Source organism: Hyposmocoma kahamanoa, unplaced genomic scaffold (genome assembly GCF_003589595.1).
Source record: "Hyposmocoma kahamanoa isolate Upper Pololo Valley unplaced genomic scaffold, ASM358959v1 88, whole genome shotgun sequence".
NCBI lineage: Eukaryota > Metazoa > Arthropoda > Insecta > Lepidoptera > Cosmopterigidae > Hyposmocoma > Hyposmocoma kahamanoa.
In genome coordinates this window covers 9696786-9713612 of record NW_020654466.1, presented here as the reverse complement: position 1 = coordinate 9713612, position 16827 = coordinate 9696786, and the positions used below count along the sequence as shown (strand labels likewise).

Genomic DNA, 16827 nt, shown 5'->3' with positions numbered 1-16827 from the left:
CATCACACCCGGACACCTCGGAAGAGATGGCCAATCGTAATTTTTTTTAAAACAAATTTTAAGGTTGGTCTCAAGACAATTTGTTCTTTTTCTGTTAAATAATTAATAGTTAATTGTTCAAAGCTTAATAAGAAATAAAGATTTGCAATGTAATATCTAAAATTTTATTTTGACAGCGTTTAGTAAAAACTATGGCCATCTACCCCGGTTTTATTCTAACAGTAATATTTTTATAGATGGAATATGTTTTTGCCTCAGAATTATTTTACGACCTTTCATTTAATGAGAAAAATGCGTACCCTCTTTTCTCAAACACCTTTATTATAGTAGTTTACGTAGGTTTACTAGACCATTTAAAAAAACTTGTTAATAATACAAAGTCATGAATTATTAACTTTTAAACGAGTTAATTTGAAGCCATGAAGCCGTGATACCTATTGGTTTGACCCACCGCCTCTCAAGCAAAGGCCGCGTGTGCGAAATTTAATTTGAAATCTACCATGGCTTTTCGAGAAGGGAAATGTCAGTCAGTAGCAGTAGCAATAATATTCAGAAGCAGTAGAGCTCCTTGTGAAAGGATTCGTCCAGGGAAATATAGCCTTACCTATTACTACCGCCAAACAGTAAGTAATATGAGCATTACTCCGGTCTTACACCAGTTTGGAACGGTTAGCGCCCAGTTACACGAGGATAAAGGTTTCGCGCGGCCGCCACGTGGCGACCGCGCCTTCATGTACATTAATGGCGAATCTGAAATCTATTTACTACGCAACAACATTTTAATTCTTCTGAATAATACAATCGCGCGGTCGACCAAATTCAAGCCAGCCTCGCTCGCGTGTCCGAGACGCTAACTTAAGTTAAAACGTAAAAGCTAAACATATAGAGCGTATGATAGTTGGAAGCACGAGGTCGCTGTGCGGCGGCAACGCGGACTCCGCTCGGCGACGATGAAATTCGTGTCGAATAAATGCGCCCTAAGGGTGCAGCTGAAATTACAGGCACATGGAACTTGTCAACTCATGTCTCAAGAAGGTGATGAGTACAGTGGGCAGTGCCTTTAAAATCTTTTTTTGCGATTATAAGTTCTAAGTAGCCTTGCAACTGTTCTGGATAGGCGTGTCGCTTACCACCAGGCGCACGATTTGTTCGTCCCGTCACTTAGCATTTTGTAAAAATTTTAAAAATCTTGGCGAAACATGCACGTCGAAGACAAATATCATAACCCTTGGAAAACGTGTGAATTCCCAACCTGCATTGGGCCAGTGTCTGCTATGGCATAAATCTTGCCCTGAAAGGACACCCGTGCCCAGCTGTGGGACATATAAATGGGTTGATATTATAATATACTTTCATTTAATTTATTAGTACACGTCTATGATTTAAAGTTATTATTAACGATTTAAAGGTTTACGAGGTTTACCCTATAAAAAAAATACTGGTTATAAAAAAGTACAAAGGTAAAAATTAGAATAAAAAAAAGTTAAGAATAACAATGAAACGGAAGAAAGTTTATAGCGTAAGCCAAATAACTTTTTTTTCTTCTTATTGTATCGATGGCTCATACGATATCACGTCAACCGCGTCACTAGTAAAAATCCTCAACAAGTGTTAACGCACGCTGGGCATGATGTAAGATGTGCAATGGTTTGAATCGCGTCGCACAAACAATCGTAGTTGGAACTCGAAAATCCCTACCTGAACAAATTGTCCTTACAACGACCAACCTGAGTCCGAAGCCTGTTTAATGACTTCCAGATCAGCCATGGCAATTCGTGCCCAGGAGGAAGACTGTAGGAAGGCAGGATGAAGGTAGGCTCGTTTGTTAGTATGTATATTTTTTCATCAGCTTCAGTATTTTGCCTTTCGCAGATCGTCACTCCATCTGGCCAGAGTATTATTTTTTAGTAATGTTCAATTAAATAGAGTTATGAATTCATTAACTTTCCAACCAGTTATATCTATTATTAATGCAAACCACTTACAAAAGTTATTAATTAAATACCTTATTTTTAATTTTACAAAGAAACGTTCCAATTTACGCTACATTATGTTTTACAAATGATTTTATTTTAACAATATGAATTTTTATTAAGTTAAATTTATTATTAATTATTAAAGGAAATCGGAATAAATTAAAACATATTAATTGGTACTGGCGTCTCATCTGTTTGGGATTTTTCATCAAAGAAATACTGGATCTCAAACTGGTGGTACGGAGAAATCATCTTCCCTGTTGAAATTATGATGTTTTTTAATTTCAATGGCCTCTTGCAGCGTCCTGGGTAGATAACGGACTTCTCTTGCAAGAACCTGGGGTTTGTTAGACTTCATTGAATGTGTAGGTATATCCATGATATGCTCGCAGACACGTCAAATCAAATCAAATCAAATCAAATCATTTATTTGCATGTTACAGTTACAGTACATTTTTAAATACAATTTAAGGTGTTATGACATTGTATAGGATCATGTGACGCCCTGTAAGGGCATGGCAAATTACAGAGGGGCATTTATAAATTATACTAACAAATTTTTATCAACAATGTCAATGCATGCATTAAATTCGTTATGATGTTAATACGTACTTAAGCTATCATTCATTCAATATTAAAAAAATAAAAATAATAAGAATAAAAATTAACAATTCATAAAGATATCGACATTATCATATTTATGGAATGAAAAGTATTTATTAATTAACTTAATATTATTAAATACATGTCAAAGGCAATTTCATAATATAATTTTAAATAAATTCCAGCAATGTCCTATTATTATTATTATTATTATTATTCCTCCAAATATTTATCACAGAAATATTCATTTATATTGTAATAGCATTTTTTAATTAACAGCTTTTTCAATGTTTTATCAAAGTCAGTGTCTTTTACTATGTCTCTAATGTTAATTGGTAGATTGTTGTACAATTTTATAGTCATATAATGAGGACTTGAGGCCACTAGTTGCAGATTGGTAAGGGTAGTTTCTAATTTGTATAGATTTCGATTATTCCTTTTTACGGTTGTTATTGTCGCATAGAGATTTTTATGTTTTCTTACAAATTTACAAGACTCGAGAATGTATATTGAAGTTACAGTGAGAATGCCATGTTTTATAAAGAGAGGTTTGCATGATACCATTTGGTTGACGTTTGTTAATATTCTAATACACTTTTTTGCAATGTGAAAATATCTTTAATATCTGAACTGTTACCCCACAAAATTATTCCGTACGAGATTATCGAATGAGCATAAGCATAGTATGCCGACAGAGAAGTTTCAAAATCGGTTACTTTTTTCAAATTTCTTAGAGCATAAATGAATGACGACAGTTTGCGGGGCAGTGTTTGTATTTATGTTGCTTCCGAGTGATAGTGGAGTCGATTTCAATTCCCAATAAAGTTGCGGAACTAACAGTTTGTAAAGGTGTATTGTTGTGCTTATATGATATTTCTAATTCGTTTTTTTGCAATGGTCGAAATTGTATTAGTTTTGTTTTATTTATATTTAGTTGTAAATTATTCATTTGAAGCCAATGTGTCAATTTGTCAAGTATTAAATCTAGTTTTTCAGATAATTCAACTGTGTTGGAGCAAGAAGTTATGATAGATATGTCATCCGCAAAGAGAGTGCACTGATCTTTCAAAATGTTGGAAAAAGACTGCAGACTTCTTTACGCTACGGTGTTTGACATGAGCTATTATATTATTTGACATCTTTAATTGATTAACTTCATTGACTTACAAATAAATGGACGACGGGTCTAATACAAAAACCACGAAAAAAATGTCCCAAGTCAACCTATTCGAAATTTAAATTGTAATGTCATCGCAGTATCGCGCTGTCAGTAGAACAAATGAAGACTAAAGCGGAGTTTGGCGCTCTGTATACGATTTTAGCGCCTTACAAGTGCGGACACTTTTTAGCGCGGACCCGACGTCCATATAATTGTAAGTCAATGATTAACTTTGTTGGTATGTATATTAACTTTCTAGGTAGAAAATAAAATAACACAGAACAACGCAAGGAATTTGATTAGCACAAAAACTGAGTCCGGTTTTGGGATTGAGTTGGGGCTTGTTTAAGAATTAATCGGTCGGAATTTTAATCAACTACTTACAGTCTGGTCACGTAGATGAGATGCTGAATCGTTAAATTGGGATAACGAAATAATTGCTTAGTCCAAAGACTCGTCATGATTTTAGGAGTGTTTTAACTCCTAATTTAAATCTATTTGATTCTTTGAAACTCATAACGGTTACGTGACAAAGTGAAGAATATTGTGATCCGTGACAGTTTGAAAGAGGATGTAGTGACAAAAATAGAGTAGGGTATGTTGAAGTGGTTTGGGCACATGGAGCGGATGAATAAATGTAGATTAACAAAAAAGTAGAGCTAATGTTTTTTTTTTGATATCAAGTGACAGGATGAACAAGTCGTGCGCCTAGTGGTAAGAGATAAGGTTGTCCATTCACTTGCTGCTTGAGTGCCACTCAGACTTTAAATCGTAAAGATCAGAGGGGTATTGCTACTGGGCCCGTCACCCTGAGACATAAGTTGTTAAGTGCCTTCGTGGCCCAACGGTTACCATGCTGATCTGCCACATAAAAACCGCGCTGCTACGTTTGTATGGAGTTACCATGCTTGTTTTATCATACTATGGTGACACGCTTCATGATCACGGAGTAACTGGCCAGCGGCAGACGATAGCTTTAAGAACAGACATATCTGACTACCCTCATTAGCTGTCGACGATTATCTTCATCTGGATTACATGTGGCGTTACCATTCACTGGCCAGTCAACCCGCGGTCATGGAACGTCTAATCATTTAGTGAATAGACTGCCTGCCTCCGTGGCCGAACGGTTACCATGCTGGTCTGCCACGCATAGGTCCCGGATTCGATTACAGAGCAGGTAGAAATATTTGTATGACCTACATTTATTTCTCTCGTGAGTTTGGGTGTAATTTGTAGTTTTCTATATGTGTATGCGGATGCTATGGACCATCCGCGATACAGGGTTTCCCTAGTGCAGGGCTATCAGTGTGTCCGTTATTTATATTATATTTAAAGTCCCATGTGCCTGTACTTTCACCAGCACCTAAGGGTGCTTTGTAATTACATTATTATTGAGTTTCGGTTTTGGAGGATAAGTCCTTTAAGACCAGAACACAATAATGCTCTCATTACTGCTTGGCTGCAGAAGTAGGTAAGGTGACAGTACTTCTATGGACGAACTCGTTTACAAGGAGCTCTAATGCCAATACGCATCACTGGAAGAGGATTGCTACGAAGAACATTCTGAGATCAAATTAAGAGTGATCTTAAAGATAAATTTACTGCAATATAACTTGATCTAATACAATACAAGTAAAACAAATGTAAATAAAGCTATTATAGTATTCAAATAAGCATTAAGCCTTAAAATATTGTTATCATTGAAGAAAAAGTTTTCAACGGTTTTACAAATTGAAATTTTCAACAAGGACATACGGAAATAACGTTTAGTATACCAGTTTCAAAATCACAAAACAAATAACAAAATAATAAATAAAGCTATTATAGTATTCAAATAAGCATTAAGAAGGGAATCCCAATTATACATTCTTCTTAGTAAAGCTATTATACATTTTAATATTAGAACCTAATTGCGATGCCTAAACTAAGTAAATGTATATTTGTATTTTAGGCATCTTTTTGGGCAAATTTCTTTATACTACAGCTTAAAAATAGATTATTTATATTTAACAATAAAATAATTTGTAGTTATAAATTAATGATTACCTATATATAAATAATTATGTAACAACTTCCAGCAAGTTAAAAGGCTGGAGTGCGTGATTAGAACAATAAGTTGCTGTAGAGTTCCTTGTGAAAGGGATCGTCCAGAAAAGTACTATCACCACCTATTTCTGCCGCCAAGCAGTTAGGTGAACATTACTGCGCTCTAATTTTGAAGGTGCTTGTAAAATTACAGGCACATATATGGGATTTATCAACTTATATCTCAGGGCGCAGTGGCAGTGTCCCTCAGATCTTTGTGATTAAAGCTCTGAGTAGTACTGCAACTGCTATTTGCAAGCGTGTTGCTTACCATCAGGCGCGTGACTTGTTCGTTCCGTCACTTAGTTATTATAAAATAATAATAATAATGACAGGTCCTGTATAAAAAGATGATCAGTATTCTTTGCCTACCACACTGGGAACCTAAGAGCGTGAATATAAGTAAATATAAGAACTATTCATTGAGAAACCGTTGAAAAACCAAATACAAAGATCCAACAACAAGTACATAGAAAAATTTGTGAGGTCCGCTGGTTCGTTCCGTGGCTTAGTTGGCATAGAGTCTGGCACGGTTTGCTAGAAGACGTCGGTGCGAATCCGGCCGGATCGAATGAATTTTTTTCTAAGTGTTCGATCTTTGTATTGATAAGAAACTAGTGGAGTAATTTCACAAAAAATAATTAAATATCAATTCAATAAAAAAAAAAATTAAAAACCCACGTAAGTTTACGAATTTCCGCCAGGTATCAATCACACTTCTTCTTCTTTCTGTCCTTATCGTTGATTAATTGTTTTACACATCAGACATATTGTAGATATATGCAATTAAATCGCATTGAAATAAAATAATATTTCAGTCAATATTTTCCAGTTGTGCTGAATAATTTGAGTTTAACCAACTGAGTATAATCTCACATTGTTTCCAGCTTCTTTTGTTCCGAACCCTTTCGCAAGCCAAAATATAATTACCGAGTTGTTTTAAAGAGGATAATTAAAAACGTTGTGCGGTTTTCGTATTTGCCAGAGGAAGCATTATTTTTCGCTTAAGTGTAATAAATTGTTTGATAAATATTTATAGATAGGTGTCAGGTGCATATAAGTACACGTAATTTGAGCCACCTTGCATTGTTATCATTTATACAAAAATATTGTTATCATTGAAGAAAAAGTTTTCAACGGTTTTACAAATTGAAATTTTCAACAAGGACATACGGAAATAACGGTTTAGTATACCAGTTTCAAAATCACAAAACAAATAACAAAATAAAAAAACTTAAATAATTTAATTAATTAAGCTCTGGGCTCGATTGTGTTCGATCTTTATGTTAAGATCGAACACAAAATAAAACTCCTTCGATCTGACAGGATTCGAACCTGCGTCTGCGCTATACCATGGCTATCGCTCTACCAACAGAGATACAGATCCAGTCAGTGGACCTTACGAATTTTTATATGCGTTTGTTACAGATCTTTTTTTTGTTTTAACGGATTTTGAGCCGTCTGTGAGAAATCTATGAAAGTTTTTCTTCACACATTTCAAAAGAGACGTCGCTTTATAAATGGTAATATTTTAATACTATATAATATGTGCCAGACAACTATACCAATTGCCTGGGTCTCAAACTAGCGAATTCCCTGTACTATGAGTACCAGAGAGAGCAACAGAAATCTGGGCCCTTCCCAGAACACTTGAACCAGAACCAATTTAGAAAAGTTCATTTCCCAAATTGGTCCAACCGGAAATCGAACCCCGAACTTCCACATCTAGCGCCCACAATGCAAATCGTTAGGCCACCAAGGTCGTCAAATGAATGATTGAAGTAATGATTATGTTTTACTATCATGTCATTCATTTATTTTATGTGAAATTATTCCACTAGTTTGTTATAATTATTAATAGAAATATCGAACACGTTGAAAAATTCCTTTGATCAGACAGGACTCGAACTTGCGTCTGTGTTATATATACTAAAGACAAGAAATGGTTCCACAACAGTGGAATTCCATACCGTAACCCAATTATTGATACATCTTGCTATAACAAATACCATATAGCGGATTTGTAGTGGAACTGTTGCACATGATGTGCCACCGACTGTTCACTGCCACGCGTAGCTTGCTTGCGCAACTATTTAAGTGTCGGTGGTTAGCAAACTTATAAAGTTGGCAGCATTGTGCTGAACTGAAATCTGTGTAGTACATTATTAGTTGCAACTTTCCTTTTTTGCTATATGTAATGTGATGAATAAATGCTTTATCTATCTATCTATATTACACTACACCCAATTAAGGAGTACTATATACAGAAGAACTTCACGTCAGCTCGCTCATTTTTGGGTCACTAACCGTAACAAGTGTGACAAGGACACTAGTTTACCTACATCTGTGAACACATTTAATTATATATACAATTGAGTAGTTTCCAATTTCGAAACATAACTACTACGAAGGATATGACGGTTATTATATATGACGGTAGGATATGGCGGTTGTGTAGACATTTCCATTATGTTATAACAATGTTGAAATGAATATAAAACTTCTAGAGCTTTGTATAGACTCGCACTTCGTCTGCTAGGGAGTCACGATGTTTGTTACCGCACGGTGCCGCGACTATGGCTTTTAGTTTATTTCCGCGTCTCGGTTAAAATATATCGAGTCTCGAAAACCTTGAAGAAAATCGAAATTTTCGAGACTGTTTCAAGAGTAGGTACCATAGTTATAGGCTAGGATATCTTAATTAGAGTCAACTAGTCAAGTAAATGATATTTTAATTAAGTGCTAAGTTCTTTATTAACTAAAATTATAGAATGAAAAATTATTCATGAAAGGTGTTTTTACAATTTTTATAGGAGGTATGTACGTAAGAAACAAAGTACGTTTGATACAGTTTCGGATAGATTGGATCTGATTTTGTTGCTATCGTTCTTCAATCTCCACAGGTTATACTAATTAAAACTTTCTATAGCAGTAGAGCTCCTTAAGAACTAGTTCGTCCAGGGTACTGCCACCTTACCTATTTCTGTCGCCAAGCAATAATATGATCATTACTGCTTTCCGGTTTTAAAAGGTAAAAGTGCTTGTGAAATTACGGGGACATGGGACTTGTCAGACTTGTTACAGACGCAGTGGCAGTACCTGTCAGATCTTTGCAATATAAAAAACCTTCACTCCACAGTGTTGCTATGAAATATCCATATACCCATAATAAAAAATAACTGTTGGTTTAGTAGATTTTAATACTTTTTAATGAAGTGACAAAAGTCGCGTTACATCCGAGACATAAAACATCAATCTCGAGTTTCAAAAGTGCCAAAAATTGTCGAGGTACGAAAATTATAGCGCTTATAAATATATTTATAAGTAGACGCTTATGAAAGCGCTGGAGTGGTACCACTGTGGCGCTGCAGCCGCGTCTTATTAATTTTACAATATTTAGAAGCGCAGTTGCAGTGCCACTGTCGTGACACACGAACGCCACTTTTGCAGTCATAATTAATGAACTGAAAATTACTGAAGCATTACAGACGCGCGGCTGCCGCGTCACTGCAGCGCTTCCATAAGCGTCTAATTTGAGGGCGCTCTGAAATTCCCGGTATGAAAGCTCTAACTGCGACACTTTGCAGGGTGAGAGATGTGCCTAAAAATGATGTTTTACAGGTGAATGTGAAATTAACGCCACGTAGAAATTGACGAGTCATGACGTCAATTTACAGAAAGCCTTTTGGACCTCTTAAAAGTTAAATGGCTCTTTTCGCTTTTGATTAAACTAGACAGAGGTCGGTGATAGCCGTGCTCATTAATTTGAGTGTCAGCCCATCGAAGTTATAATAGCTCGTTTTAGCTGGTGTTTCAAAGACTTTACGGTATCACAAGATCAACGTAAATAATTGTAGATATTTTCCGTTTTCTGTTGGTTTGAATTATTTTAATAGGTAAAGATTTCAAACCGATTTCTAACGCTTTGCATAAAGTAATCTAATACTTTAAAAAGTCATTACTTTAAATGAAAGAAAAACTTTTATTCCAACTAAGATAATATGGCAACGCTATTTTAAAACAAGGAAAGCTCTAAGATTTGTCTGAATATGCAAGTTTACACCGTATATGTATTGTAGTGGCAGTGCGCAAAAAAATGGTAAAAGTATATATTGGGTATAAAATATAGGTGTTATGATGACAAATTTGTGGTTGGGGGTTAAGTAGCTTGCGTCCGTAGGCCGTGTACCCTCGAGAGCCTACACGTGACCCTTGGGTGGTGCCAAATAAGCTGCAAATTCCGGCGAAGCCTAGCCGCCAAACAGTTATGGCTGTGTTCCGGGTTGACGTCCATAGTAGCCGCTCTAGAGTGAAAGGTCGGTACAGTTGCACTGCACTGATTTGGTTGATGTCGGGGCTCCCTTGTTGTTGCGCTGGGAACCTAGACGCGGAGGGTAACGAGATCCGAAGCACGGTGCTCCGCTGGCCGACCGCAGGTAGTAGGGGGCATAATTAGTTGATTAGCATCCAGTGAAAGGCTGCCCCGCCAACTCGCGAAAAATTCCGGGGTGCTCCATCGTGCCGGGTGGCGACCAGATGAAAGGACCCGATGGCCACTCCCGGGGGGGTTCGGGCGTCCCTGCGCGCTCCAGTCTAGTTTCCGATCGGCGTACCATACAGGGTATGTGCCGCATGACTTTCAGTGTAGTGTCTCGTACAACTGCCTTCGCTCTCCCCATTCACTCTACCTCTAACATGAAAAGGTCAAGGAAATTGAGGAAGGCTAAACAGCAAATGCACGTCCTTTCACTTAAAGTGCACCTCTGGAACATCCGAGATCTGCACTCCATACTCTCATCTGTCCACCACCATCTTGAGATTCAAAGGCGGAACGGAGACCCAAATTAGATGTCCTTCCGACACGGCGTATCTACATTACCCAGGTTACATTTTGGAGCACAAATTTAAGCAGCGCGCTGGTACCTGCTTTTACGCTCGTGAAGACATCTGTTCTAAACGTCTCCGTGACCTCGAAGACCCCGATCTCTCTGTAATGTGGGTTCTGTTGGACACTGGACTGGAACAAATTGTCTACGCCAGTATGTACCGCATTCTGGAGACCCGGAGACGACTAGACTGTTCAACTATCTCTGCAGCTCGGCGGAAACAGTCCAACAACGGTATCCTAAAGCGCAACTTGTCTTTTTGAGGGACTTTAATGCCCATCACCAGGAATGGTTGTTCCCATACCAAAAAACCGACCACGCTGGAGGAGAGGCGCGGGCATGTGCTCTAACGCTAGACCTCACCCAGCTGGTGAGTTGCGCTACCCGGGTACCGGACGTTGACGACCACACAGCCAATTGCCTGAACCTTCAGCTGACAACCGATCCAGACCGCTTGCAAGTACCGGTCTCGTCCCCACTAGGGACATCCGATTACTGTCTGCTGAAATCTGTATCTGTCTACTCCCCACCCGATCTCAGTACGAGAAGTACTAGGAGGATGTGGCGATACAAGTCAGCAGATTGTGATGCGATGCGGCATTTCTTTGCATCTTGTCCCTGGCGGCAGCTGTGCTTCTCTTCCGACGATCCGACATGCTGCGCGTCTGCCCTCTCTGAGATGATTATTCGGCCTATGGAATACTTTATCTCGGCGTGCCTGATCATTTCGTGCACATCATTCGAGACTTTTTGTCGAATCGCTCTTTCCGCTACCGAGTCGAGGGCGCACTCTCCTCCCCTCTCCCCGTGAGAGTTGGAGTCCCAGAGCAAGGCTCTGTTCTTTCGCCCCTCCTATTCTTATTCTTTCTGTACACTAGCGATATCTCGAAATATCAGTCAGTAAGTCTCGCCCTCTTTGCCGACGACGCTGCGCTCTATTATTCGACGCGCAGCTCCTAATTAGTTTCCGCAGCTCTGCAATCTGCCACCACATGCCTAGACGAGTGGTTTCGCAGATGGAGAATCGAAATCAATCCTGATAAAAGCGCGGCGGTATTCTTCACGCGAAGTAACCTACCCAGTCGTAGGGTACAAAACCTCACCCCGATCTCGCTCTTTGGCCACCTAATCCCTTGGGTAAACACGGTCAAATACTTAGGAGTTATGCTCGATAGGAAGTCGTCACTCAAAGGACACATGAAAACCGTCCGCGATCGCGCCCACTTTGTTATGAGCCGCATCCACCCCCTTCTCAACAAGCATAGCAAACTCTCCCTTCGTAATAAGGTGAGATTGTACACGACCTGCATCCGCCCAATCATGACGTATGCCAGCGTCGCATTTGCTCAAGCAAATCCCGCGCTTATACACCGCCTGCAGGCTCTTCAAAATAGATTCATGCGCAACGCGACGGGAGCCCCGTGGTACCTGCACAACGCTAACCTCCATATAGATTTACGGCTCCCCACAATAGCCCAATTCATGAAACAGGCATCGAGGAAATACTTCGACTCTGCTCTTCACCACCCCAACCCCCTCGTGGCATCCAACTATAACCCCCTCAGGGAACATCCCCACCGCGAACGTATGGTCCTACGTGCCGCGGTCGGCCAAGGGAAGTCCTTAACGACCCTGACGACCCTATCACTCTCGCCACTTTGAACGCTAGTCAGTCTCGTCCCTCACGCACCGTTCTCCGGCGAGGTCGCAGAGCCCCTCATTTTAGCACAGAGTGGTAGATTCTCTCCCATAGTACGTCCTTCTGGCGGAAGTCTTCAGTAGCGCCCTGAGCCGAGTCGTGCCCACTTGAGCGCCCTCAGGCCCGACTTAGTTTTAAGTTTAGTTTGTTTTACGGGTTATGAGCCTTCAGCTCGCCCTTTTCTTCCGGTGGCGCAGTCAAGGCCATCAGCGGCCAACTGTAAAGTGTTCTTCAAAAAAAAAAAACTTTGCGTGCCTCTCATTTATTTACCAAAAATTGTATATAACATAATAAGAACTTAACATAATAAGAACTTATTCTAATAAGACTCACGACGAATATGTACAACAGATAATTACAATAGCAAATCACAATTACAAACTTATAAAATTACGTAAGAAATCACAATAGGCGCGAACACATTTTCGTCCTTAACAATGTCATTTATTAAACACCTGACGACCCGCGCTGTGCAACGCTATTGCAACCGCGAGATTATGCGAATGTGTGAGCCCGTACATGGCGCGCGGCGGGCGTCCACACATAAAAGCCGCGCTTTTACGTTTGTATGGAGTTACCATACTTGGTTACACGCTTCATGGTCGCAGATTGATCGGCCAGCGGCATATGACAGCTTTAAGAACAGACATATCTGACTACCCTCACTCGGTGTCGACGACTACCTTCATCTGGATTACATGTGGCGTTACCATTCGCTGGCCAGTCAACCCGTGACCATGGAGCGTGCTAATCATTTAGTGAATAGGTTGCCGGCCTCCGTGGCCGAACGGTTACCATGCTGGTCTGCTACGTAGAGGTTCCGGTTTCGATTCCCAGGCCGGGAGAAATATTTGCATGGCCTACATTTATTTCTTTCTTATGTGATTTGTGGTTGTCTACGCGTGTGTTCATGGCACCGCGATACAAGGTTTCCCTAGTGTGGGGCTATGCGTGTGTGCGTTATTAATATTAATAACCACTAAAATTTTAAAATGGGAATTAAAAATATTTAATTTTATTTTTATTTTATGTATTTCATATGTTCATTGGATAATTTGGTACCAAATACTTATGTACTTATGTTTATACATAACATGTAATATTTTGCTGCTAATAACCCTAAAAGTTGTCTATTTGCTTATTGTGTAGTCTTGCTTGTAAAGTGAGCAAATCTCAATGTTAAACTCAACTTTAACAAATACGTGCGAAATATTTGATGAGACATTATGTCTTCATTTGCATCGCTACGTGAGCTTCTGCTGGTGTACGCTTTATTTTCTTTTTATTCTTTTTATATCTATCGAAGAATCGATAACCGACGGGAGAAGTGAGTTCTAGAGTGGAGACGAAAGCTCGGCACATATAGTGTAGGACGCCTTCTGGGCAGATAGAATGACGATTTTGTAAAGGTTCCTGGCAGCAGATGGATGCGACAAGCTGAGGAACTGCCGAAATGGCGTGCATTGGAAGAGACCTATGTCCGGCAGTGGACTGTGATAGACTGATGACGAATTCTTTTTCTTCTTCGAGTTCCTCTCATATTAGAGGTTGGAATCATCATGGCGAACCTGACTTTAGAGGCTGCATCTTTAAAAAGTAAGTTGGTTGCTGCAGTCGCACAATTCCCTAAAATTCTTTAACCAGGAGTGCCATGCTGCCTTCGACTGACGTTTTTCAGCAATTTTTCCCTGGATGAAAGCTGAAGTAATTAGTACTTTTTGTTCCTCATGACGTGGCAGAAATACGACACCTTGCTGAGCTTGATGCTATTCTTAAACTCCACCTTTTTCGTTAGCTTATTGAGTACTTTATAGTATATTTTTAATCGACTTGAAAAAAAGAAGGAAGTTCGCAATGCAACTGTATTTTTTGAGTGTGTGTAACTGCCTTGGTGGCCGACCGGTTTCTATGTCCCAGGCCGGGAGAAACATTTTTTCGGTTTACGTTTATTTCTCTCGTGAGTTTGGGTGTGATTTGTGGTTGTCTATGTGTGTGTCCATGGTACCAGCGAGACACATTATATTATTTTCACCAAGTATCAAGTAATTCGACATTTATGAACCGATTTAGATGATTTCTTCGAAAAAGGGTACCTCAGTAGGCGTCTCCGTGAGACCGCCCAGCAGTGGGACAGGTTGTTGACTAAAAATGTATAAAAAATACACTAAAATTGTTTATTAAACAATTACTTGTTTGATTTACAAATTTATGTGTAAAGAAGTAAGTAGTACCTATAAGTAATGTACCAATTTCTTTTTTGTTACAGAGCGCCTAAATGTTCTTTATGAACGTAATTGGACGCGTTTGGTGCACGAGCAGCTGCGGAAGTTCGAGTCTTCAATCGTGGCTGCAGCCAGACAATCACCGGATGCTCAACCCCCGGAACTGACACTTGATTCGAAATGGACCTTCTCCGGAGCCATTATATATTGCATCACTCTCATCACTACTATAGGTTAGCACAATGCCCTTTCTTTCTGCCCTTTTATGTATTATTCGTTTTTTGAAATGATTCAATTGGGATCAATTTTCAAAAGTACTCGATTCCGCTTTGCGCGCTACATCCTGATGTCTTTGGTGTGGCTTTGATCACTCTTTATTTCGAGATTTTAGCACTGTGACATCCATATAGAGACAACAATTATATAATTATGAGTAATTCTTATATTATATATATTAGAAAAGAAAATTGTGCGCAGCATTAATATCCTCATGGAGTTAAGAGAAAATAATACTCAAAATAATGTAATTAATTAATTGGAAACGAAACTATTTTTTGAGATTTAAATCGCGTATATTCGTTTTTTCAAAGAAACCAATGTTTCGGGCTCTTCACAGGTCCTACGATCACAGCTGACTGAGAAATAAAGTATTCAACCAGTTATGTCGGACATTAATGAGAGCCTCACATTTCTAACCTACAGTTACAAAATGTATTTAGGTTTTGGAATAAGTCTTGCTAGACACACGTCATGTACTCCTTTGATCTAGTAAATGGCTAGTCTACGCTCAATTGTTGATGGTTTCACATGGCATATTGCAGTGTAATACGCGATATACGCGATTTAAAAAAATAAAAAATAGTTGTGTAGCGAAAACTCTAAATAATAAATTTACTTTGGTTCTTGTAATTTGTACGTTGGTTTCATATCTTACTGAGAATATTATTAAATCACTCAGCTATATTGAGTATACAAGTTTCAGTTTGGTAAGCCTTATAAAGCTCTTTAAATTATTTCAATAAAGGCAGTTGTTAAATTGCTTTTTCGTAAATGACTATTTACAAGACAAGGTCAGTTTGAAGCAAACTTTGTCTTAATAATGATATCTACGAGTAGAGTAATAGATATTACAACTAGTTTTCAGATTTTGAAGTAAAACTACTTTTATAATGAAATATACTAATATAATATACCTGTACATATGGTTTTACTGTTGATTTTAGTTATAATCAAGATTTTTTTCTATACTCTCTATCGTTTCCCCCACTCTCTTGATTACTTAAAAAAATATATTTATTTACAGGGTACGGCAATGTATCACCACGAACAGCGGTAGGTCGGGTAGCTACGGTGGCGTATGCGGCCGCCGGTGTGCCTCTCACTTTAGCCTGTCTCGCTGGGCTTGGAGCGTCCCTAGCAAAGCTCGCTAGGTTAGGATGGCTAAGAGCTACGAAGAGAAAAGTGCCGAACACTTGGAGAAAAGATGGCGAGGTAAGAACATATGAGATAAATAGCTATTGCCCACGACTTTGTCCGCGTTGAATTTTTGCACGCATTATTTATTATACTACTAAAACATAAACGAAACTTTTTTGTACCCAAAAAGTTTATACACATGACTAAAATGTAAAAACATGTTGCTTGTGTTGACCTGTAAAGGATCGAAACCAAGTTTGAAACAAATCGCACCACGCGTTAAAAACTTCCTATAAAAACTTTGATAGCCTATTTAGAAGTGGTTTTGAAAAAAGTCATGTCAGTCTTTTGCCATTTGCGTATAGAATACTTGTAATAAGTTTAATTTTTGTAAGTTCAAGGAATACGATTTTTCATACAAACATTTTTACACTTTTTCACCCTCTTAGGGGTTGAATGTCGATAAATCCGTTCCTAGTATAGCCGGCACTAAATAAAAGTAACATACCCTGATGTTTTCACGTTTCTAGGACTTAGTTTTTCCTTTGCGCATATCAATCAGTGAATTGCTCCGGACCTTCTCCTCTATATAAGATTAACTAGCTGGTGTATTACACCCAAAAAATAAAAAAAACACATTATATAAGTACAATACATAATAAATACATTACGAGAAAAATACTAAACTTAAATGGTAAGCACAGTGTACCTCATTATGGTTCTTGTTTTTTAAATAACACGAATAAATAATTATGTAATAAACATAGGAAATGAAACT

The 16827-nt window shown here is 38.6% G+C and overlaps 1 protein-coding gene across 1 annotated transcript in view; it reads left to right on the top strand.

The window, feature by feature from the left end:
* LOC113235922 overlaps positions 1 to 16827 on the top strand; it is a 329572-nt gene that overhangs the window by 308665 nt on the left and 4080 nt on the right. The window contains exons 2-3 of the mRNA XM_026471844.1: positions 14678 to 14866; positions 15937 to 16124. Of these exons, the coding sequence (XP_026327629.1) occupies positions 14678 to 14866; positions 15937 to 16124 (377 nt within the window). The remainder of the gene's footprint in view (positions 1 to 14677; positions 14867 to 15936; positions 16125 to 16827) is intronic.